This window comes from Pseudophryne corroboree, chromosome 3, assembly GCF_028390025.1.
Source record: "Pseudophryne corroboree isolate aPseCor3 chromosome 3, aPseCor3.hap2, whole genome shotgun sequence".
Taxonomy (NCBI): Eukaryota; Metazoa; Chordata; class Amphibia; order Anura; family Myobatrachidae; genus Pseudophryne; species Pseudophryne corroboree.
Window position 1 is genome coordinate 545,765,833 of NC_086446.1, and position 23,104 is coordinate 545,788,936.

Here is a 23,104-nt window from a genome sequence, read left to right on the forward strand (position 1 = left end):
CCACCGGGCCTAGCTCCGCTGTGGAGCCCCAGCGTCATGCGGTGGATTTTGTAGAGGCCGGGGAGGACTTCTGTTCCTGGGAACTAGCTGTGTTGTGCAGCTTCTTTCCTCTGCCCCTGCCTCTGGCAAGAAAGGACGCACCTCGGACTTTCTTGTTTCTTTGTGATCGAAAGGACTGCATTTGATAATGTTGTGCTTTCTTAGGCTGTGCGGGAATATAAGGCAAAAGATCAGAATTACCAGCTATAGCTGCGGAGACCAGGTCCGAGAGCCCTTCTCCACACAATTCCTCAGCCTTGTAAGGTAAACCTTCCATATGCCTCTTTTAGTCGGCATCACCTGTCCATTGCATGTTCCACAGGACACGTCTAGCAGAAATCGACATAGCGTTGACTCTAGAACCCAGTAGACTAATGTCTCTTTGGGCATGTTTTATATATATATATATATATATATATATATATATATATATACACACACATACTAGGGTCTCAATCTCTGCTGATAAGGTATCTGTCCACGCTGCTACAGCGCTATAAACCCATGCCGACACAATCGCCGGTCTGAGTAGTGTACCAGAATGTGTGTAAATGGACTTCAAAGTACTTTTACTGCATGCTATCTGCAGGATCCCTGAGGATAGCTGTTAAGTCAGCGCTACTTTTTGGGTAAACGTGACAAGCTTTGTCCACCCTAGGGGAAGATTCCCATTGTATCCTGGCCCTAGTAGGGAAAGGATACTCCCTGAGAATTCTTTGTGGGAAGCTGCAGCTTCTTGTCTGGAGATTCCAGCTCTTTTTCTTCATGAGAGGAGGGAAATTTACCTCAGCTTTCTTCTCCTTAAACATGTGTACCCTCGTGTCAGGGACAGATGAGTCATCAGTGATATGCAAAACATCTTTTATCACAATAATCATATATTGAATACTTTCCTGCCGTTTTGGCTGTAACTTTGCATTATCGTAGTCGACACTGGAGTCAGACTCCGTGTCGATATCAGTGTCTATTATTTTGGATAGTGAGCGTTGTGAGACTCTGAAGGTCTCTGCGACATACAGTAGGGACAGACATGGGTAGATTCCCTGTCTGTTCTCTAATCTTTTGTGCAATAAATTTACCTTAGCACTTAATTTCACATATCCAAACAGGTGTCGGCGTTGTCGACGGAGACACCACTCACACACACATTTGCTCCATCTCCTCCTTAGGGGAGCCTTTTACCTCAGACATGTCGACACACACGTACCGACACACCACACACTCAGGGAATGCTCATCTGAAGATAATTCCCCCACAAGGCCCTTTGGAGAGACAGAGAGAGAGTATGCCAGCACACACCCCAGCGCTATATGCCCCAGGAAAAAACACAGCAATTTAATGTTTACCCAGTAGCGCTGTTATTATCTGCGCCGAACTATGTGCCCCCCCTCTTCTTTAAAACCCTCTCTTCTACCGTGGTATAAGCAGGGGAGAGACCGGGGAGCTTCCTCTCAGCGGTGCTGTGGAGAAAAAACATGGCACTGGTGAGTGCTGAGGGAGAAGCCCCGCCCCCTGGACGGCGGGCTTCTGTCCCGCTAAAAGTGTAAAATTGGCGGGGGCTCCTGCATATATACAGTGTCCAGCTGTATATATGCTCCTTTTGCCAAATAAGAGGTTTATATTGCTGCCCAGGGCGGCCCCCCCTGCGCCCTGCACCCTTACAGTGACCGGAGTATGTGAGGTGTGTGGGAGCAATGGCGCACAGCTGCAGTGCTGTGCGTTACCTCAGTGAAGATCATGAAGTCTTCTGCCGCCTGTGAAGTCTTCTTTGCTTCTCATACTCACCCGGCTTCTGTCTTTCGGCTCTGCGAGGGGGACGGCGGCGCGGCTCTGGGACCGGACGGCGAGGGTGAGATCCTGCGTACCGATCCCTCTGGAGCTAATGGTGTCCAGTAGCCTAAGAAGCAGGACCTAGCTTCAGAGAGTAGGGCTGCTTCTCTCCCCTCAGTCCCTCGATGCAGGGAGTCTGTTGCCAGCAGATCTCCCTGAAAATAAAAAACCTAACAAAATACTTTCTCTCAGCAAACTCAGGAGAGCTCACTGAAAAGCACCCAGCTCGTCTGGGCACAGTATCAAACTGAGGTCTGGAGGAGGGGCATAGAGGGAGGAGCCAGTGCACACCAGAACCTAAATTCTTTCTTAAAGTGCCCATGTCTCCTGCGGAGCCCGTCTATCCCCATGGTCCTTACGGAGTCCCCAGCATCCACTAGGACGTTAGAGAAAAAGAAAATAAGTTGTCATAAGGTGGCACTACCTTATGACAGCGTCTTTTCTTTTTCTTGTTGTTTTCAATTACCTTTACCGGTTGTCGTTAGCAACACCCCCGAATCATAATACCTCATAGTGTAGTAAATATACAGGGTTAAAACTGATCATTTTAAGACATAATTTACTTGTACCAAGGTTTATTCCCCACCTTTCACGCAGTGTGCCATTCAAAATCAGGACAGAATTAAAATATGCCCAATCTCCAACAGAAACTGTTAAAGGCTCATTTCAGGTGCAGCATCCAATGCATTACGGCTATTTCCCATTGATGAATCTCTACGTCAAAGCTTGCACTCTATAGCAGGCACTCCCAACCTCAGTTCTCAAGGCACAATATACAGTCCAGGTTTTAGTAATATCCATGCATGAGAGCAGGTGTCTTAAGTAGTATCTCAGTTATTTTGATTTAACCATCTGTGCTGGAGCCTGGCTATCACTATAACCAAAACTAGACAAGAGCGCAGGCAGACTCCACTGAAATATCACAATTTTAATATACACAGTGATCACATAATAAAGTATACATAATTAATACTAATTAGAGCCAATAAAAATCAATAAAATTCAATAAAAATCCGCACTAAAATTTCATATAATTCCACACAATTTAGTGCACTGATAACCTGATATGATGATAATGTATGGATTAATATGTCCTGAAAGTTGGCAGCTGATGTTTAGATGTTGAAAGTCTGGATATTATCCATATAGCAGACTGATATTTGAAAATGCTTTGTTCAGGTTAAAGTCAGATGAATACAAAACAAGTGCACTGTTGATTATAGATTAGACCTCTATTACCCCAAGTCGACACCGCACCAGTTCTGCTCTGTTTAGTGTAGCAGCATAATGTGGTGATATCGCTTACCACTTCCTCTGTGTATATAGAACACTGACAGGTGCTCGGGTGCCGCTAGCTCCGGCGGCTGAGTCCGATGCTCTCTCCTTACTGCAGCGTATCAGACCAGTGGTCGCTCGCCGCTTCTACGGATCATCTGGCGGTACTGTATTTATCCAGAATGCCGCTGATCCGAGGTGATGAGCTGGCAGCCACGGTCCCCGTATGGCAAAAGGGACCAGTGCAGGTGGCTTTGCTCGGGCAGATTTAACCCGACAGTGGAGTAGAGCTGGAACGGGTGAAAAGCCGCAAGAGGTTAGGTGGTCAGATGAAAAGTGGTCGGATCCTGAAACAGCCCTGACGCGTTTCTCGACCGGCACAGTCTGGTCGTTTCCTCAGAGGGTTATCATGATCCCATCCTACTGGTTCCTCACATTTAAAGGACTCCTGGGATGGTCATTATTACAGGCACCTGGAAAGCACCTGTTTGGCTCATTAATAGACGTGTGTGCAGGCGGAGTCATAATCAGCTCCACAGACAAACAAACATATCTATACATACTCATTCCTAACTGAATAAATAAGCAATTAAATAGAATACCATAAAGTAAAAATTTACTTATAATTATTATTCTGATATAGTTCTCTAATATACTTTTTCTTATTGGCAGAGCGGGAGACAGCAGTATAACACTCTTAGTACAATTATTATGACAAATCCATATTCATAAATTAGATTAAACATACATATAATGGATAAATCAATACAACTGAGACAGTCACTAGTCAAATATATTCTTATCAATGCAATATGAATGTTCCAGTAATAGATCAGACATATTTATATTAATATTTATAATATTATAGGACTCTTCTAAGCCCTATATCTATAGGGGAAATATTCCCACTCGAATTTATCTGACCATAAAATATCGCACCTTATAGGGCACAAATACAAAGGAATCCATATGCACTCCATATAGATAAAAATAGAAAAATTAGAATGCACATAGAAAAAATATCTAATCTATCTGCATATATAGATGCACACCTACAAAAATATGTTCAGGCCCTGCCTTCTTACATTAGGGATACGACACATTTCCTTCAAAAACTGGAGGATATACTTTGGAAGGATTCCTACATACTTTTGACATACGATGTGGAATCCCTCTACACTAATATAGCATATGATCTGGGTCTTTTGGCGGTTAATCATTATCTATATTATGACACAGAGGTTAATGTTTCTCTTCGCACTTTTATTTTGTCAGCTATGAGGTTTATTTTGGAACACAATTATTTTTCATTTGATTCACAGTTTTATTCACAAATCAAGGGTACTGCCATGGGGACCAGATTCGCGCCGAGCTTTGCCAACCTTTTTTTGGGGTGCTTTGAAGAGCGCCTCATCTGGGGTGGGGGTCTCGGTGCGGGCCTGGTCCTCTATGGCAGATACATAGACGATTTGTTTTTTATTTGGGATGAGGATGTTTCACCTTTTTCACATCTTACTGGTCTTCTTAATTCAAACACAATTGGTTTAAAATTCACTAACACTTTTAGTAAAGTATCTATCAATTTTCTTGATATCACTGTCACTATTCAGGATGGTAGACTAGTTACTTCCACATACATCAAAGATGTGGATTGTAACAATTACCTACACTTCACTAGCAGTCACTATAAACCATGGAAACTAAATATACCTAAAGGACAGTTCCAACGGTTACGACAGAACTGTTCCACTGAGGAGGCCTTTAAGAATCAAGTAGAGAGTATGTATAATGCATTTAGAAGGCAGGGATATCCTGCACAGATTTTGGATAAAGCCCTCATAGAGACCCAATTTAAATCTAGGAATACATTGGTCCATTCGGCAGTTAAGAAACAAGAACCTAATGATAGACAAATAGCGTTTATTACGCAGTACAATACAGCTGCAAAGGATATCAAAAGAATTATCACTAAAAATTCTGCCATTCTGAAATCAGATAAACTTTTAGAGACAACATTAACCGGAAAAAATCTGGTGGTGTTTAGAAAAGCTGATTCATTGAAGCAAAAACTAGCACCAAGTTTATTTAAAAGAAAATCTAAAGAAATGGGAGAAAACATTTTGAGATTACCACCTAAACCTAATGGATTCTTTAAATGTGGTAAGGACAGATGTGTAACCTGTCTTTTTGCAGAAAATAAGTGTACAAAGATCAAATCCTTTAGTAGATCAGAAGAGTTTGAGATAAAAGGTTTTATGAACTGTAGGACCAACTTTGTGATATATGTCATTCAATGCAAGTGCGGCATACAGTATGTTGGCCGCACTATCCGCCCCCTCCATGAAAGGTTTATGGAACATAAGAGGAATATCACAAAGAATATTAAAACCCATAGTCTGTCCAGTCATGTTTCTTGGTGTCAGAAGGGTGCTGTTAATGGTTTGACCATTAGAGCAGTAGAACACGTAAAAGTAACCATGAGGGGAGGCGATAGATATAGAAAACTTTGCATGCGCGAAGCATTCTGGATTTTTCAATTACACACATTGAGTCCACATGGTCTTAACGACACGGTGGAACTCAATGCTATCTAATTAACCTCTCCTTCTACATTAATTTTGATAGGCAATGTGAGTGGTGGGGGAAGGTTTTGTCCCCAATTATGGGGTAAAGTATAGTTATCCCCAAGAATTGCCCTCTATATTTCTGTACTTGGTTTTTTTGTTTGTCCCTTTGTGGGTATCGGGGGAGTGGACGATTTACCCACCCCATTTTGGCAGGTTGAGTTTAAATATATCTCTCTGCCCTTTTGGGGTGGGTTCGTCCATTCCCCCGATTCAGTATAAATACATTTTTTCCCCCTTTTTTCCTATAAAAGGGGAGAGGAAGAGGATAGATTTTCAATTTTTTTCCCCTATCAAATTTTTTCCCCCTATCAATTTCTGTACCATTAAGGTAATGTTATCTGTATTTACCTATCCAATTGTCTAGATGTAACAAATAGGAATGTATATATTTTTTCTATGTGCATTCTAATTTTTCTATTTTTATCTATATGGAGTGCATATGGATTCCTTTGTATTTGTGCCCTATAAGGTGCGATATTTTATGGTCAGATAAATTCGAGTGGGAATATTTCCCCTATAGATATAGGGCTTAGAAGAGTCCTATAATATTATAAATATTAATATAAATATGTCTGATCTATTACTGGAAAATTCATATTGCATTGATAAGAATATATTTGACTAGTGACTGTCTCAGTTGTATTGATTTATCCATTATATGTATGTTTAATCTAATTTATGAATATGGATTTGTCATAATAATTGTACTAAGAGTGTTATACTGCTGTCTCCCGCTCTGCCAATAAGAAAAAGTATATTAAAGAACTATATCAGAATAATAATTATAAGTAAATTTTTACTTTATGGTATTCTATTTAATTGCTTATTTATTCAGTTAGGAATGAGTATGTATAGATATGTTTGTTTGTCTGTGGAGCTGATTATGACTCCGCCTGCACCCACGTCTATTAATGAGCCAAACAGGTGCTTTCCAGGTGCCTGTAATAATGACCATCCCAGGAGTCCTTTAAATGTGAGGAACCAGTAGGATGGGATCATGATAACCCTCTGAGGAAACGACCAGACTGTGCCGGTCGAGAAACGCGTCAGCGCTGTTTCAGGATCCGACCACTTTTCATCTGACCACCTAACCTCTTACGGCTTTTCACCCGTTCCAGCTCTACTCCACTGTCGGGTTAAATCTGCCCGAGCAAAGCCACCTGCACTGGTCCCTTTTGCCATACGGGGACCGTGGCTGCCAGCTCATCACCTCGGATCAGCGGCATTCTGGATAAATACAGTACCGCCAGATGATCCGTAGAAGCGGCGAGCGACCACTGGTCTGATACGCTGCAGTAAGGAGAGAGCATCGGACTCAGCCGCCGGAGCTAGCGGCACCCGAGCACCTGTCAGTGTTCTATATACACAGAGGAAGTGGTAAGCGATATCACCACATTATGCTGCTACACTAAACAGAGCAGAACTGGTGCGGTGTCGACTTGGGATAATAGAGGTCTAATCTATAATCAACAGTGCACTTGTTTTGTATTCATCTGACTTTAACCTGAACAAAGCATTTTCAAATATCAGTCTGCTATATGGATAATATCCAGACTTTCAACATCTAAACATCAGCTGCCAACTTTCAGGACATATTAATCCATACATTATCATCATATCAGGTTATCAGTGCACTAAATTGTGTGGAATTATATGAAATTTTAGTGCGGATTTTTATTGAATTTTATTGATTTTTATTGGCTCTAATTAGTATTAATTATGTATACTTTATTATGTGATCACTGTGTATATTAAAATTGTGATATTTCAGTGGAGTCTGCCTGCGCTCTTGTCTAGTTTTGGTTTTTCACTTGCTTAGGGACTGCTAATACCCTAATCCTCTGGGAGCGGCAGGCAGCATTTTCAACATAGGTTCAGGGAGGCGCCTTTCTTTCTTGTAGTTCGGTTCAAATATCACTATAACCGATTAGTGTGCCTTGAGGGCCAAGGTTGGGAATGCCTGCTCTAAAGTCTTCTGAATAGCATAAACACCCCACACCTTCATGGGTGTAATGAGACAATGCATGTATACAGTACGGATAAGGAGCTGCTTTGCACTAACCTTACACTAACTTGGAAAATATCGCTTTGAGATATATTTGAGGAAATGCCCAATATAGGACAGATCTGTACGTTCAGGAATGAAGTAGGTGGTGCAGTATGAGTCTGTATTATATGTGCATCAGGACACACACTGAGGAATATATCGGTGAAATTAATTCTCTTACTGAATAGAACAAAATACATAACTAGGTGCCATTCTTACCACGATGATTGCTTTCCTCAGAGCTGATCAGTGAAGGGCTTGATCCCATATCCAATATTTTCCAAACGTCCCGCAGCGATGTGTCACCCTCTTTCCAGGAAGCCGGAGAATGAACGGGCTGAGCACCCTTCATGTGGTGGCCACGTGGTGAAGGTGATATGTTCTCTTTCCGTATAGGTTTTGAATTATCGGAGGCAGAAGACTACAGGATATTAGAAGTAGTAGTTTTAGACTGAAGCAACGAAAGTCAATAAATAAGAACTTATGAAAAGACTATTATTTCTTATCATGTAATTATCCAAGTAGGATCTGCCGGAATGCTGACCGCATCCCAATTCTATAAGGTTAAGTGGCAGATTACAAGACCTTTTATCTCTCTTCTCCCACCGTTACATGGTGAACACTGGCTGGGTCAATCACTAGGACTTAATCATTAAAACACAAATTGCCATTATTCCAAGGTTCTGTACCAGCTATTATTTATATACACAGAAAGTGATGAAAAGGTTCCTCTACAAACCATGTTCTGTTTTCTAATAAGCAGGAATACTTCTTCAATATCAATGTTTTTTTAGTCTACTTTAAAGAACTAGTGTATAAACAGTAAACATACAGTGCATCCGGAAAGTATTCACAGCGCTTCACTTTTTCCACATTTTGCAATGTCACAGCCTTATTCCAAAATGGAATAAATTAATTTTTTCTCATCAAAATTCTACACACAATACCCCATAATGACAATATAAAAAAAGTTTTTTTAGATTTTTGAAAATAGGATTTTAATTACCTACCGGTAAATCCTCTTCTCGTAGTCCATAAAGGATATTGGAAGGATCTAGTACGATGGGGTATAGATGGGGTCCAAAGGAGCCAGTGCACTTTAAATTTCTTCAGCTGGGTGTGCTGGCTCCTCCCCTCTGTGTCCCCTCCCACAGGCAGTTATAGGTAAAACAGTGCCCGAAGGAGAAAGGACATACTTGAGAGAAGGAACATAAGAACAAAGAGTGGTGAGATTTACACACCAGCACACCACTAACATAAAACAACCAGCAACGGCCAGTAACAAAACAGCAACAACTGAACAGGTAACCATATAAGAGACAACCTTCAGAAAAGTCAACACACTGAGGCGGGCGCCCAATATCCCTTATGGACTACGAGAAAAGGATTTACCGGTAGGTAATTAAAATCCTATTTTCTCTAGCATCCATAAGGGATATTGGGGGAATCTAGTAGGATGGGGATGTCCCAAAGCTTCCAGAACGGGATGGAATGTGCAGAGACGTCTGCAGCACCGCCTGCCCAAACTGGGGATCCTCTTTGACCAGGGTATCAAACCTGTAAAACTCCACAAAGGTGTTCTTCCCCAACCAGGTAACAGCTCGGCATAGTTGCAAGGCCGAGACTCCACGGCAGCCGCCCAGGAAGACCCCACCGATCTTGTAGAGTGGGCTTTCAGAGACTGTGGAACGGGCAAGGCTGCCGACACATAGGCCTGTTGGATAGTAAACCTAAACCAACGAGCAATGGACTGCGTAGAAGAAGGGCAACCCTTTTTCTGTGCATCATATAGAACGAACAAGGAATCAGTCTTTCTGATCCGAGCTGTTCTCTTGACATAGATCTTCAAGGCTCGCACAGCATCCAATGCCTCTGAAGGAGCAGAAGTGCCAGAACTTGACGGAACCACAATAGGTTGATTCAAGTGGAACGCAGAGACGACCTTCGGCAGGAACTGCTGCCTAGTCCTGAGCTCCGCTCTGTCCTTGTAAAAGACCAGGTAGGGACTTTTACACGATAAGGCCCCCAATTCTGAGACATGCCTAGCAGAAGCCAGGGCCAATAACATCACGGTCTTCCACGTGAGGTACTTGTCTTCTACCGTCATCAGAGGTTCAAACCAGTAGGATTGTAGAAATTCCAACACTACATTCAAATCCCAGGATGCCGTGGGCGGCACAAAAGGAGGTTGTATGTGAATTACCCCTTGCAAGAAAGTCTGAACTTCTGGCAACACTGCCAATTTCTTCTGGAAGAAGATGGAGAGAGCTGAAATCTGGACCTGATGGAACCCAGACGTAAGCCATTATCCACACCAGCCTGCAGCTAACGTAGGAAACTTCCCAAGTGGAACTCCGCAGGCGGATACGTGCAGTCCTCGTACCAAGAGACATATCTCCTCCAGATATGATGATAGTGTTTTGAAGTCACAGGTTTTCTGGCCTGAACCATGGTAGCAATAACCTTTTTGGAAAGGCTCTTGTGAGCTAGGATGTTCCACTCAACTTCCATGCCGTCAAACGAAGCCGCCGTTAAGCCTGGGTAGACGAATAGTCCCTGCTGAAGAAGATCTCTCCTCAGTGGTAGAGGCCAAGGGTCTTCGAGGGACATGCCCAGAAGATCCACGTACCAAGCCCTCAAGGGACAATCCGGGGCAATCAGAATTGAACTCCTTGATTCCTGATTCGCTTGAGCACCCTTGGGAGCAATGGAATCAGAGGAAACAGGTAGACCAGCCAGTTAGGCCAAGGCGACGTCAGTGCATCTACAGCCCTGGTCTGAGGGTCCCTGGTTCATGAGCAATACCAATGAAGCTTCTTGTTGAGTCGAGAAGTCGTCATGTCTATTTGTGGACAGCCCCACCGGTCAATGATCTGCTGAAACACCTGATGGTGAGGCCCCCAATCTCCCCGGTGGAGATCATGACGACTCAGGAAGTCCGCTTCCCAGTTGTCTACTCCTGGAATGAAGATAGCGGACATTGCTCTTGCATTTCTTTCTGCCCAGAGGAGTATCCTTGACACCTCTCACATGCAGGCCCTGCTCTTTGTCCCTCCTTGTCGACTGATGTACGCCACTGCCGTGGCGTTGTCCGACTACTTCGGTCGCGTGATCCCTGAGTAAAGGAGAGGCCTGAATCAGAGCATTGTAGATCGCCCTAAGTCCCAGATTGTTGATCGGAAGGAGGGCTTCGTGGGCTGACCACCTGCCCTGGAACGGAGCCCCTTGGGTGACAGCTGCCCATCCTCTGAGACTCGCATCTGTTGTGAGGAGGATCCAATCACTCCGGCCTTCCAGTAGGTTGGAGGACTGCAGACACCACAGGGGGGAAATCCTGGTCTGAGTTGACAACCGTATTATCCGGTGCATCTGAAGACATGATCCAGACCACTTGCTCAGGAGATACAATTGAAATGTTCTGGCATGGAACCTTCCATATTGGATTGCCTCGTATGAGGCTACCATTTCCCCAACAACCTTATGCAAAGATGGACGGATATTCGAGCAGGTCGGAGAACCATGCAGACCATCTCCTGAAATGTTCTCACTTTGTCCCAGGGAGGAACACTTTCTGGGCCACAGTATCCAGCAACATCCCCAGGAACAGGAGCCGCTGAGTTGGCTCCAGGTGGGACTTCTGTAAATTGAGAATCCACCCATGGTGTGACAGAAGTTGGATAGTGCGGTCGATATGGAGCAATAAAAGCTCCCTGGATCTTGCTTTTATCAGGAGAACGTCCAGGTAAGGGACAACCATTGATCCCCTGGACCCGGAGCTGGAACATCATCTCCGCCATTACCTTCGTGAACACCCTCGGAGCTGTGGACAGGCCGAAGGGTAGAGCCTGGAACTGGTAGTGATCGTTCAGTAGGGCAAACCTCAGGTAAGCCTGATGAGGTGGCCAAATTGAAATATGGAGATAGGCATCTTTGATATCCAGGGAGACCATGAATTCCTGTTCTTCCAGGCCCGCAATCACTGCTAGCAAGAATACCATCTTGAACTTGAAAACCTTTAGGTAAGGGTTCAAGGATTTTAGATTCAAAAATAAGAATTTACTTACCGATAATTCTATTTCTCGTAGTCCGTAGTGGATGCTGGGAACTCCCTAAGGACCATGGGGAATAGCGGCTCCGCAGGAGACTGGGCACAAAAGTAAAAGCTTTAGGACTACCTGGTGTGCACTGGCTCCTCCCCCTATGACCCTCCTCCAAGCCTCAGTTAGGATACTGTGCCCGGACGAGCGTACACAATAAGGAAGGATATTGAATCCCGGGTAAGACTCATACCAGCCACACCAATCACACCGTACAACCAGTGATCTGAACCCAGTTAACAGCATGATAACAGAGGAGCCTCTGAAAAGATGGCTCACAACAATAATAACCCGATTTTTGTAACAATAACAGCCGCCCAAGATGAGCCCACCTTCCTTGTGGAATGGGCCTTTACAGATTTTGGCTGTAGCATGCCTGCCACAGAATGTGCAAGCTGAATTGTACTACAAATCCAGCGAGCAATAGACTGCTTAGAAGCAGGAGCACCCAGCTTGTTGGGTGCATACAGGATAAACAGCGAGTCAGATTTTCTGACTCCAGCCGTCCTGGAAACATATATTTTCAGGGCCCTGACTACGTCCAGCAACTTGGAGTCCTCCAAGTTCCTAGTAGCCGCAGGTACCACAATAGGCTGGTTCAAGTGAAATGCTGAAACCACCTTAGGGAGAAATTGAGGACGAGTCCTCAATTCTGCCCTGTCCGTATGAAAAATTAGGTAAGGGCTTTTATAGGATAAAGCCGCCAATTCTGAGACACGCCAGGCTGAAGCCAGGGCTAACAGCATTACCACTTTCCATGTGAGATATTTTAAGTCCACAGTGGAGAGTGGTTCAAACCAATGTGATTTTAGGAACCCCAAAACTACATTGAGATCCCAAGGTGCCACTGGAGGCACAAAAGGAGGTTGTATATGCAGTACCTCCTTGACAAACGTCTGTACTTCAGGAACTGAAGCCAGTTCTTTTTGGAAGAAAATCGACAGGGCCGAAATTTGAACCTTAATGGACCCTAATTTTAGGCCCATAGACAGTCCTGTTTGCAGGAGATGCAGGAAACGACCCAGTTGAAATTCCTCTGTAGGGGCCTTCCTGGCCTCGCACCACGCAACATATTTACGCCAAATACGGTGATAATGTTGTACGGTTACATCCTTCCTGGCTTTGATCAGGGTAGGGATGACTTCATCCGGAATGCCTTTTTCCTTCAGGATCCGGCGTTCAACCGCCATGCCGTCAAACGCAGCCGCGGTAAGTCTTGGAACAGACAGGGTCCCTGCTGGAGCAGGTCCTTTCTTAGAGGTAGAAGCCACGGGTCCTCTGTGAGCATCTCTTGAAGTTCCGGGTACCAAGTCCGTCTTGGCCAATCCGGAGCCACGAGTATAGTCCTTACTCCTTTCCTTCTTATGATTCTCAGTACCTTGGGTATGAGAGGCAGAGGAGGGAACACATACACTGACTGGTACACCCACGGTGTTACCAGAGCGTCCACAGCTATTGCCTGAGGGTCCCTTGACCTGGCGCAATACCTGTCTAGTTTTTTGTTGAGGCGGGACGCCATCATGTCCACCTTTGGTTTTTCCCAACGGTTCACAATCATGTGGAAGACTTCTGGGTGAAGTCCCCACTCCCCCGGGTGGAAGTCGTGTCTGCTGAGGAAGTCTGCTTCCCAGTTGTCCACTCCCGGAATGAACACTGCTGACTGTGCTATCACATGATTTTCTGCCCAGCGAAGAATCCTTGCAACTTCTGTCATTGCCCTCCTGCTTCTTGTGCCGCCCTATCTATTTACGTGGGCGACTGCCGTGATGTTGTCCGACTGGATCAGCACCGGCTGACCTTGAAGCAGAGGTCTTGCTAGGCTTAGAGCATTGTAGATGGCTCTTAGCTCCAGGATATTTATGTGAAGTGATGTCTCCAGGCTTGACCACAAGCCCTGGAAATTTCTTCCCTGTGTGACTGCTCCCCAGCCTCTCAGGCTGGCATCCGTGGTCACCAGGACCCAGTCCTGAATGCCGAATCTGCGGCCCTCTAGAAGATGAGCACTCTGCAACCACCACAGGAGAGACACTCTTGTCCTTGGAGACAAGATTATCCGCTGATGCATCTGAAGATGCGACCCGGACCATTTGTCTAGCAGATCCCACTGGAAGGTTCTTGCGTGGAATCTGCCGAATGGGATTGCTTCGTAAGAAGCCACCATCTTTCCCAGAACCCTTGTGCATTGATGCACTGAGACTTGGCCTGGTTTTAGGAGCTTTCTGACTAGTTCGGATAACTCCCTGGCTTTCTCCTCCGGGAGAAACACCTTTTTCTGGACTGTGTCCAGGATCATCCCTAGGAATAGAAGTCGTGTTGTCGGGATCAGCTGCGATTTTGGAATATTGAGAATCCAACCGTGCTGGCGCAGCACTATCTGAGATAGTGCTACCCCGACTTCGAACTGTTCCCTGGATCTTGCCCTTATCAGGAGATCGTCCAAGTAAGGGATAACTAAAACTCCCTTCCTTCGAAGGAGTATCATCATTTCGGCCATTACCTTGGTAAAGACCCGGGGTGCCGTGGGCAATCCAAACGGCAGCGTCTGAAACTGATAGTGACAGTTCTGTACCACAAACCTGAGGTACCCTTGGTGAGAAGGGTAAATTGGGACATGTAGGTAAGCATCTTTGATGTCCAGAGACACCATATAGTCCCCTTCTTCCAGGTTTGCAATCACTGCTCTGAGTGACTCCATCTTGAATTTGAACCTTTGTATGTAAGTGTTCAAGGATTTTAGGTTTAAAATTGGTCTCACCGAGCCGTCCGGCTTCGGTACCACAAATAGTGTGGAATAGTACCCCTTTCCCTGTTGTAGGAGGGGTACCTTGATTATCACCTGCTGGGAATACAGCTTGTGAATGGCTTCCAATACTGCCTCCCTGTCTGAGGGAGACGTCGGTAAAGCAGACTTTAGAAAACGGCGATGGGGAGACGTCTCGAATTCCAATTTGTACCCCTGAGATACCACCTGAAGGATCCAGGGGTCCACTTGCGAGTGGGCCCACTGCGCACTGAACTTCTTGAGACGGGCCCCCACCGTGCCTGAGTCCGCTTGTAAAGCCCCAGCGTCATGCTGAGGACTTTGCGGAGGCGGGAGAGGGCTTTTGTTCCTGGGAACTGGCTGTTTGTTGCAGCCTTTTTCCTCTCCCTCTACCACGGGGCAGAAATGAGGCGCCTTTTGCCCGCTTGCCCTTATGGGGCCGAAAGGACTGCGCCTGATAATACGGCGTCTTCTTAGGTTGAGAAGCTACCTGGGGTAAAAATGTGGATTTTCCAGCAGTTGCCGTGGCTACCAGGTCTGATAGACCTACCCCAAATAACTCCTCCCCCTTATAAGGCAATACTTCCATGTGCCTTTTAGAATCCGCATCCCCTGACCACTGCCGCGTCCATAAACCTCTTCTTGCAGAAATGGACAGCGCGCTAACTCTTGATGCCAGTCGGCAAATATCCCTCTGTGCATCACGCATATATAGAAATGCATCCTTCAGATGCTCTATAGTCAATAATATACTGTCCCTATCTAGGGTATCAATATTTTCAGTCAGGGAATCCGACCACGCCAGGCCCGCACTGCACATCCAGGCTGAGGCTATTGCTGGTCGCAGTATAACACCCGTGTGAGAGTATATACATTTTAGGATATTCTCCAGCTTTCTATCGGCAGGTTCCTTCAGGGCGGCCGTATCAGGAGAGGGTAGTGCTACCTGTTTAGACAAGCGTGTGAGCGCTTTATCCACCCTAGGGGGTGTTTCCCAACGTGCCCTATCCTCTGGCGGGAAAGGGTACGATGCCAATAACCTTTTAGGAATTATCAGTTTTTTATTGGGGGAAACCCACGCCTCATCACACACTTCATTTAATTCCTCGGATACAGGAAAAACTACAGGCAGTTTTTTCTCACCAAACATAATACCCTTCTTAGTGGTACTTGTATTATCAGATATATGCAATACATTTTTCATTGCTTCAATCATGTAACGTGTGGCCCTAGTGGAAGTCACGTTTGTCTCCTCATCATCGACACTGGAGTCAGTATCCGTGTCTGTGTCTGCCATTTGAGGTAACGGGCGTTTTAAAGCCCCTGATGGCGTTTGAGACCCCTGGACAGGCACAAGCTGAGTAGCCGGCTGTCTCATGTCGTCAACTGTCTGTCGCAAGGAGCTGACACTGTCACGCAATTCCTTCCACAAGCTCATCCACTCAGGTGTCGACTCCCTAGGGGGTGACAACTGTATAATAGGCAATTGCTCCGCCTCCATCTCATTTTCCTCCTCAAACATGTCGACACAATCGTACCGACACACCGCACACACACAGGGAATGCTCTGATAGAGGACAGGACCCCACTAGCCCTTTGGGGAGACAGAGGGAGAGTATGCCAGCACACACCAGAGCGCTATATATATACAGGAATACCACTATAAAATGTGCTTTTCCCTTTATAGCTGCTGTTAGTATAAAACTGCGCCAAATTAGTGCCCCCCTCTCTTTTTTACCCTTTTCTGTAGTGCAGGACTGCAGGGGAGAGTCAGGGAGACGTCCTTCCAGCGGAGCTGTGATGGAAAATGGCGCCCGTGTGCTGAGGAGATAGGCTCCGCCCCCTTCTCGGCTGCCTTTTCTCCCGCTTTTTTGGTAAGTTCTGGCAGGGGTTAAAATACACCCATATAGCCCTGGGGGTTATATGTGGTGTATTTATGCCAGCCAAGGTGTTTTACATTGCTGCTCAGGGCGCCCCCCCCCTAGCGCCCTGCACCCTCAGTGACCGGAGTGTGAAGTGTGCCTGAGTAACAATGGCGCACAGCTGCAGTGCTGTGCGCTACCTTGTTGAAGACTGATGTCTTCTGCCGCCGATTTTTCCGGACCTTTTCTTGCTTCTGGCTCTGTAAGGGGGCCGGCGGCGCGGCTCCGGGACCGAGCTCCGAGGCTGGGCCTGTGTTCGGTCCCTCTGGAGCTAATGGTGTCCAGTAGCCTAAGAAGCCCAATCCACTCTGCACGCAGGTGAGTTCGCTTCTTCTCCCCTTAGTCCCTCGATGCAGTGAGCCTGTTGCCAGCAGGTCTCACTGAAAATAAAAAACCTAAAACTAAACTTTTCACTAAGAAGCTCAGGAGAGCCCCTAGTGTGCACCCTTCTCGGCCGGGCACAAAAATCTAACTGAGGCTTGGAGGAGGGTCATAGGGGGAGGAGCCAGTGCACACCAGGTAGTCCTAAAGCTTTTACTTTTGTGCCCAGTCTCCTGCGGAGCCGCTATTCCCCATGGTCCTTAGGGAGTTCCCAGCATCCACTAGGACGTCAGAGAAAATAAGAATTTACTCACCGGTAATTCTATTTCTCGTAGTCCGTAGTGGATGCTGGGAACTCCGTAAGGACCATGGGGAATAGCGGGCTCCGAAGGAGGCTGGGCACGCTAGAAAGATTTAGGACTACCTGGTGTGCACTGGCTCCTCCCACTATGACCCTCCTCCAAGCCTCAGTTAGGACACCGTGCCCGGACGAGCAGACATAATAAGGAAGGATTTAGAATCCCGGGTAAGACTCTTACCAGCCACACCAATCACACCGTACAACTCGTGATACTATATCCAGTTTGACAGTATGAAAACAACTGAGCCTCTCAACAGATGGCTCAACAATAACCCTTTTGTTAACAATAACTATTTACAAGTATTGCAGACAATCCGCACTTGGGATGGGCGCCCAGCATCCACTACGGACTACGAGAAATAGAATTACCGGTGAGTAAATTCTTATTTTCTCTAACGTCCTAGTGGATGCTGGGAACTCCGTAAGGACCATGGGGATTATACCAAAGCTCCCAAACGGGCGGGAGAGTGCGGATGACTCTGTAGCACCGAATGAGAGAACTCCAGGTCCTCCTCAGCCAGGGTATCAAATTTGTAGAATTTTGCAAACGTATTTGCCCCTGACCAAGTAGCTGCTCGGCAAAGTTGTAAAGCCGAGACCCCTCGGGCAGCCGCCCAAGATGAGCCCACCTTCCTTGTGGAATGGGCCTTTACAGATTTTGGCTGTAGCATGCCTGCCACAGAATGTGCAAGCTGAATTGTACTACAAATCCAGCGAGCAATAGACTGCTTAGAAGCAGGAGCACCCAGCTTGTTGGGTGCATACAGGATAAACAGCGAGTCAGATTTTCTGACTCCAGCCGTCCTGGAAACATATATTTTCAGGGCCCTGACAACGTCTAGCAACTTGGAGTCCTCCAATTCACTAGTAGCCGCCGGCACCACAATAGGCTGGTTCAGGTGAAACGCTGACACCACCTTAGGGAGAAATTGGGGACGAGTCCTCAACTCTGCCCTATCCATATGGAAAATCAGATAAGGGCTTTTACATGATAAAGCCGCCAATTCTGACACTCGCCTGGCTGAAGCCAAGGCTAATAACATGACCACTTTCCACGTGAGATATTTCAGATCCACGGTTTTTAGTGGCTCAAACCAATGTGATTTTAAGAAACTCAACATCATGTTGAGATCCCAAGGTGCCACTGGAGGCACAAAAGGGGGCTGAATATGCAGCACTCCTTTTACAAAAGTCTGAACCTCAGGTACTGAAGCTAGTTCTTTTTGAAAGAAAATCGACAGAGCCGAGATCTGTACTTTAATGGAGCCTAGTTTTAGGCCCATATCCACTCCTGCTTGCAGGAAATGCAGAAATCGACCTAGTTGAAATTCCTCTGTTGGGGCCTTATTGGCCTCGCACCATGCAACATATTTTCGCCATATGTGGTGATAATGCGTTGCCGTAACATCTTTCCTGGCCTTAATAAGCGTAGGAATGACTTCTTCCGGAATACCTTTTTCCTTTAGGATCCGGTGTTCAACCGCCATGCCGTCAAACGCAGCCGCGGTAAGTCTTGGAACAGACAGGGCCCCTGCTGTATCAGGTCCTGTCTGAGCGGTAGAGGCCACGGGTCCTCTGAGAGCATCTCTTGAAGTTCTGGGTACCACGCTCGTCTTGGCCAATCCGGAACCACGAGAATTGTGTTTACTCCTCGCTTTCTTATTATTCTCAATACCTTTGGAATGAGAGGCAGAGGAGGGAACACATAAACCGACTGGTACACCCACGGTGTCACTAGAGCGTCCACAGCTATCGCCTGAGGGTCCCTTGACCTGGCGCAATATTTTTTTAACTTTTTGTTGAGACGGGACGCCATCATGTCCACCTGTGGTTTTTCCCAACGGTTTACCAGCATCTGGAAGACTTCTGGGTGAAGTCCCCACTCCCCCGGGTGGAGGTCGTGTCTGCTGAGGAAGTCTGCTTCCCAGTTGTCCACTCCCGGAATGAACACTGCTGACAGTGCTAGTACATGATTCTCCGCCCATCGGAGAATTTTTGTGGCTTCTGCCATCGCCATCCTGCTTCTTGTGCCGCCCTGTCGATTTACATGGGCGACTGCCGTGATGTTGTCTGACTGGATCAGCACCGGCTGGTGTAGGAGCAGGGATTTTGCTTGACTTAGGGCATTGTAGATGGCCCTTAGTTCCAGAATATTTATGTGAAGGGAAGTCTCCTGACTCGACCATAGTCCTTGGAAGTTTCTTCCTTGTGTGACTGCCCCCCAGCCTCGAAGGCTGGCATCCGTGGTCACCAGGACCCAGTCCTGTATGCCGAACCTGCGGCCCTCTAGAAGATGAGCACTCTGCAGCCACCACAGTAGAGACACCCTGGTTCTTGGAGACAGGGTTATTAAGTGATGCATCTGAAGATGCGATCCGGACCACTGGTCCAACAGGTCCCACTGAAAGATTCTGGCATGGAACCTGCCGAAAGGAATTGCTTCGTAAGAAGCCACCATCTTTCCCAGGACCCGCGTGCAGTGATGCACTGATACCTGTTTTGGTTTCAGGAGGTCTCTGACTAGAGATGACAACTCCCTGGCTTTCTCCTCCGGGAGAAACACTTTTCTCTGGACTGTATCCAGAATCATACCCAGGAACAGTAGCCGTGTCGTCGGAACCAGCTGTGACTTTGGGATATTCAGAATCCAGCCGTGCTGGTGCAGCACTTCCTGGGATAGTGCTACTCCCACCAACAACTGTTCCTTGGACCTCGCTTTTATTAGGAGATCGTCCAAGTACGGGATAATTAAAACTCCCTTTCTTCGAAGGAGTATCATCATTTCCGCCATAACCTTGGTAAATACCCTCGGTGCCGTGGACAGTCCAAACGGCAGCGTCTGGAATTGGTAATGGCAATCCTGTACCACAAATCTGAGGTACTCCTGGTGAGGATGGTAAATGGGGACATGCAAGTAAGCATCCTTGATGTCCAGGGATACCATGTAATCCCCCTCGTCCAGGCTTGCAATAACCGCCCTGAGCGATTCCATCTTGAACTTGAATTTCTTTATGTATGTGTTCAAGGATTTCAAATTTAGAATGGGTCTCACCGAACCGTCCGGTTTCGGTACCACAAATAGTGTGGAATAATAACCCCGGCCTTGTTGAAGTAGGGGTACCTTGATTATCACCTGCTGAGAATACAGCTTGTGAATTGCCGTTAGCACCGCCTCCCTGTCTGAGGGAGCAATTGGCAAGGCAGATTTTAGGAACCGGTGGGGTGGGGACGCCTCGAATTCCAGCTTGTACCCCTGAGATACTATTTGCAGGATCCAGGGATCCACCTGTGAGCGAACCCACTGATCGCTGAAATTTTTGAGGCGACCCCCCACCGTACCTGGCTCCGCCTGTGGAGCCCCACCGTCATGCGGCGGACTTGGAAGAAGAAGCGGGGGAGGACTTTTGCTCCTGGGAACCTGCTGTTTGTTGCAGCCTTTTTCCCCTACCTCTGCCTCTGGACAGAAAAGACCCGCCTTTTCCACGCCTGTTTTTCTGGGTCCGAAAGGACTGAACCTGATAAAACGGCGCCTTCTTAGGCTGTGAGGGGACATGGGGTAAAAATGCTGACTTCCCAGACGTTGCTGTGGAAACTAGGTCCGAGAGACCATCCCCAAATAATTCCTCACCCTTATATGGCAACACTTCCATGTGCTTTTAGAATCTGCATCTCCTGTCCACTGGCGAGTCCATAAGCCTCTCCTAGCAGAAATGGACAATGCACTTACTTTAGATGCCAGTCGGCAGATTTCCCTCTGTGCATCTCTCATATATAAGACTGAGTCTTTTATATGGTCTATGGTTAACAGGATCGTGTCTCTGTCTAATGTGTCAATATTTTCTGACAGTTTATCTGACCAAGCAGCGGCAGCACTGCACATCCAAGCTGACGCAATAGCTGGCCTAAGTATAATGCCTGTGTGTGTATATACAGACTTCAGGATCGCCTCCTGCTTTCTATCAGCAGGTTCCTTGAGGGCGGCCGTATCCGGAGACGGTAGTGCCACCTTTTTAGACAAACGTGTGAGCGCTTTATCCACTCTAGGGGGTGTTTCCCAACGTGACCTATCCTCTGGCAGGAAAGGGAACGCCATTAGTACCTTCTTAGGAATTACCAATTTTTTATCAGGGAAAGCCCACGCTTCTTCACACACTTCATTTAATTCATCTGATGGGGGAAAAACTACGGGTAGTTTTTTCTCTCCAAACATAATACCCTTTTTAGTGGTACCAGTAGTTATATCAGAAATGTTTAACACCTCTTTCATTGCCTCAATCATACAGTGAATGGCCTTAGTGGGCATCAGGTTTGACTCATCGTCGTCGACACTGGTGTCAGTATCAGTGTCGACATCTGGGTCTGCTTGAGGTAGCGGGCGTTTTAGAGCCCCTGACGACCCATGCGACGCCTGGGCAGGCACGAGCTGAGAAGTCGGCTGTCCCACATTTGGCATGTCGTCGATTTTCTTATATAGGGAGTCTATACGTGCACTCATTACTTTCCATAAGCCCATCCACTCAGGTGTCTGCCCCGCAGGGGGTGACATCCCTTCTAAAGGCATCTGCTCCGCCTCCACATCATTATCCTCATCAAACATGTCGACACAGCCGTACCGACACACCGCACACACACAAGGAATGCTCCGAATGAGGACAGGACCCACAAAAGCCCTTTGGGGGGACAGAGTGAGAGTATGCCAGCACACACCAGAGCGCTATATAATGCAGGGACTAACTGAGTTATGTCCCCTATAGCTGCTTTTTATACTATATATGTATTGCGCCCAAATTTAGTGCCCCCCCTCTCTGTTTTTACCCTGTTCTGAAGTGTAGACTGCAGGGGAGAGCCAGGGAGCTTCCTTCCAGCGGATCTGTGAAGGAGAAATGGCGCCAGTGTGTCTGAGGGAGATAGCTCCGCCCCTTTTCCGCGGCCTATTCTCCCGCTTTTTTCTGGATTCTGGCAGGGGTATTTACCACATATATAGCCTCTAGGGCTATATATTGTGGTATTTTTGCCAGCCAAGGTGTTTTTATTGCAGCTCAGGGCGCCCCCCCCCCAAGCGCCCTGCACCCTCAGTGACCGGAGTGTGAAGTGTGCATGAGGAGCAATGGCGCACAGCTGCAGTGCTGTGCGCTACCTTGGAGAAGACTGATGTCTTCTGCCGCCGTTTTTCCGGACCTCTTCTTGCTTCTGGCTCTGTAAGGGGGACGGCGGCGCGGCTCCGGGACCGAACACCAAGGACTGGGCCTGCGGTCGATCCCTCTGGAGCTAATGGTGTCCAGTAGCCTAAGAAGCCCAATCCGGCTGCAAGCAGGCGAGTTCGCTTCTTCTCCCCTTAGTCCCTCGCTGCAGTGAGCCTGTTGCCAGCAGGTCTCACTGAAAATAAAAAACCTAAAACTATACTTTCTTTCTAAGGGCTCAGGAGAGCCCCTAGTGTGCATCCAACCTCGGCCGGGCACGAAATCTAACTGAGGCTTGGAGGAGGGTCATAGTGGGAGGAGCCAGTGCACACCAGGTAGTCCTAAATCTTTCTAGAGTGCCCAGCCTCCTTCGGAGCCCGCTATTCCCCATGGTCCTTACGGAGTTCCCAGCATCCACTAGGACGTTAGAGAAATGTGCCTTACCGAACAGTCCGGTTTCGGTATCACAAACAGGTTGGAGTAATAACCCTTTCCCTGTTGTTGTATTGGCACTGGAACAATGACTTGGGACTGGACCAACTTTAGGATGGCCTGCTGCAGCGTAACTTGTGTATCCTCCAAAGCTGGTAAGCTGATTTGGGAGGAGTACCATCGAACTCCAGCTTGTAGCCCTGAGAAATGAG

The 23,104-nt window shown here is 46.9% G+C and overlaps 1 protein-coding gene across 3 annotated transcripts in view; it reads right to left on the minus strand.

Annotated features, from left to right (window-relative positions):
- The window catches only part of CCDC57 (coiled-coil domain containing 57), a 289,296-nt gene that overhangs the window by 24,896 nt on the left and 241,296 nt on the right, over window positions 1–23,104 (minus strand). For all 3 annotated transcript variants that reach the window (XM_063961241.1, XM_063961240.1, XM_063961242.1), the window contains exon 19: window positions 8,038–8,239. In XM_063961241.1, the coding sequence (XP_063817311.1) occupies window positions 8,038–8,239 (202 nt within the window). The remainder of the gene's footprint in view (window positions 1–8,037; window positions 8,240–23,104) is intronic.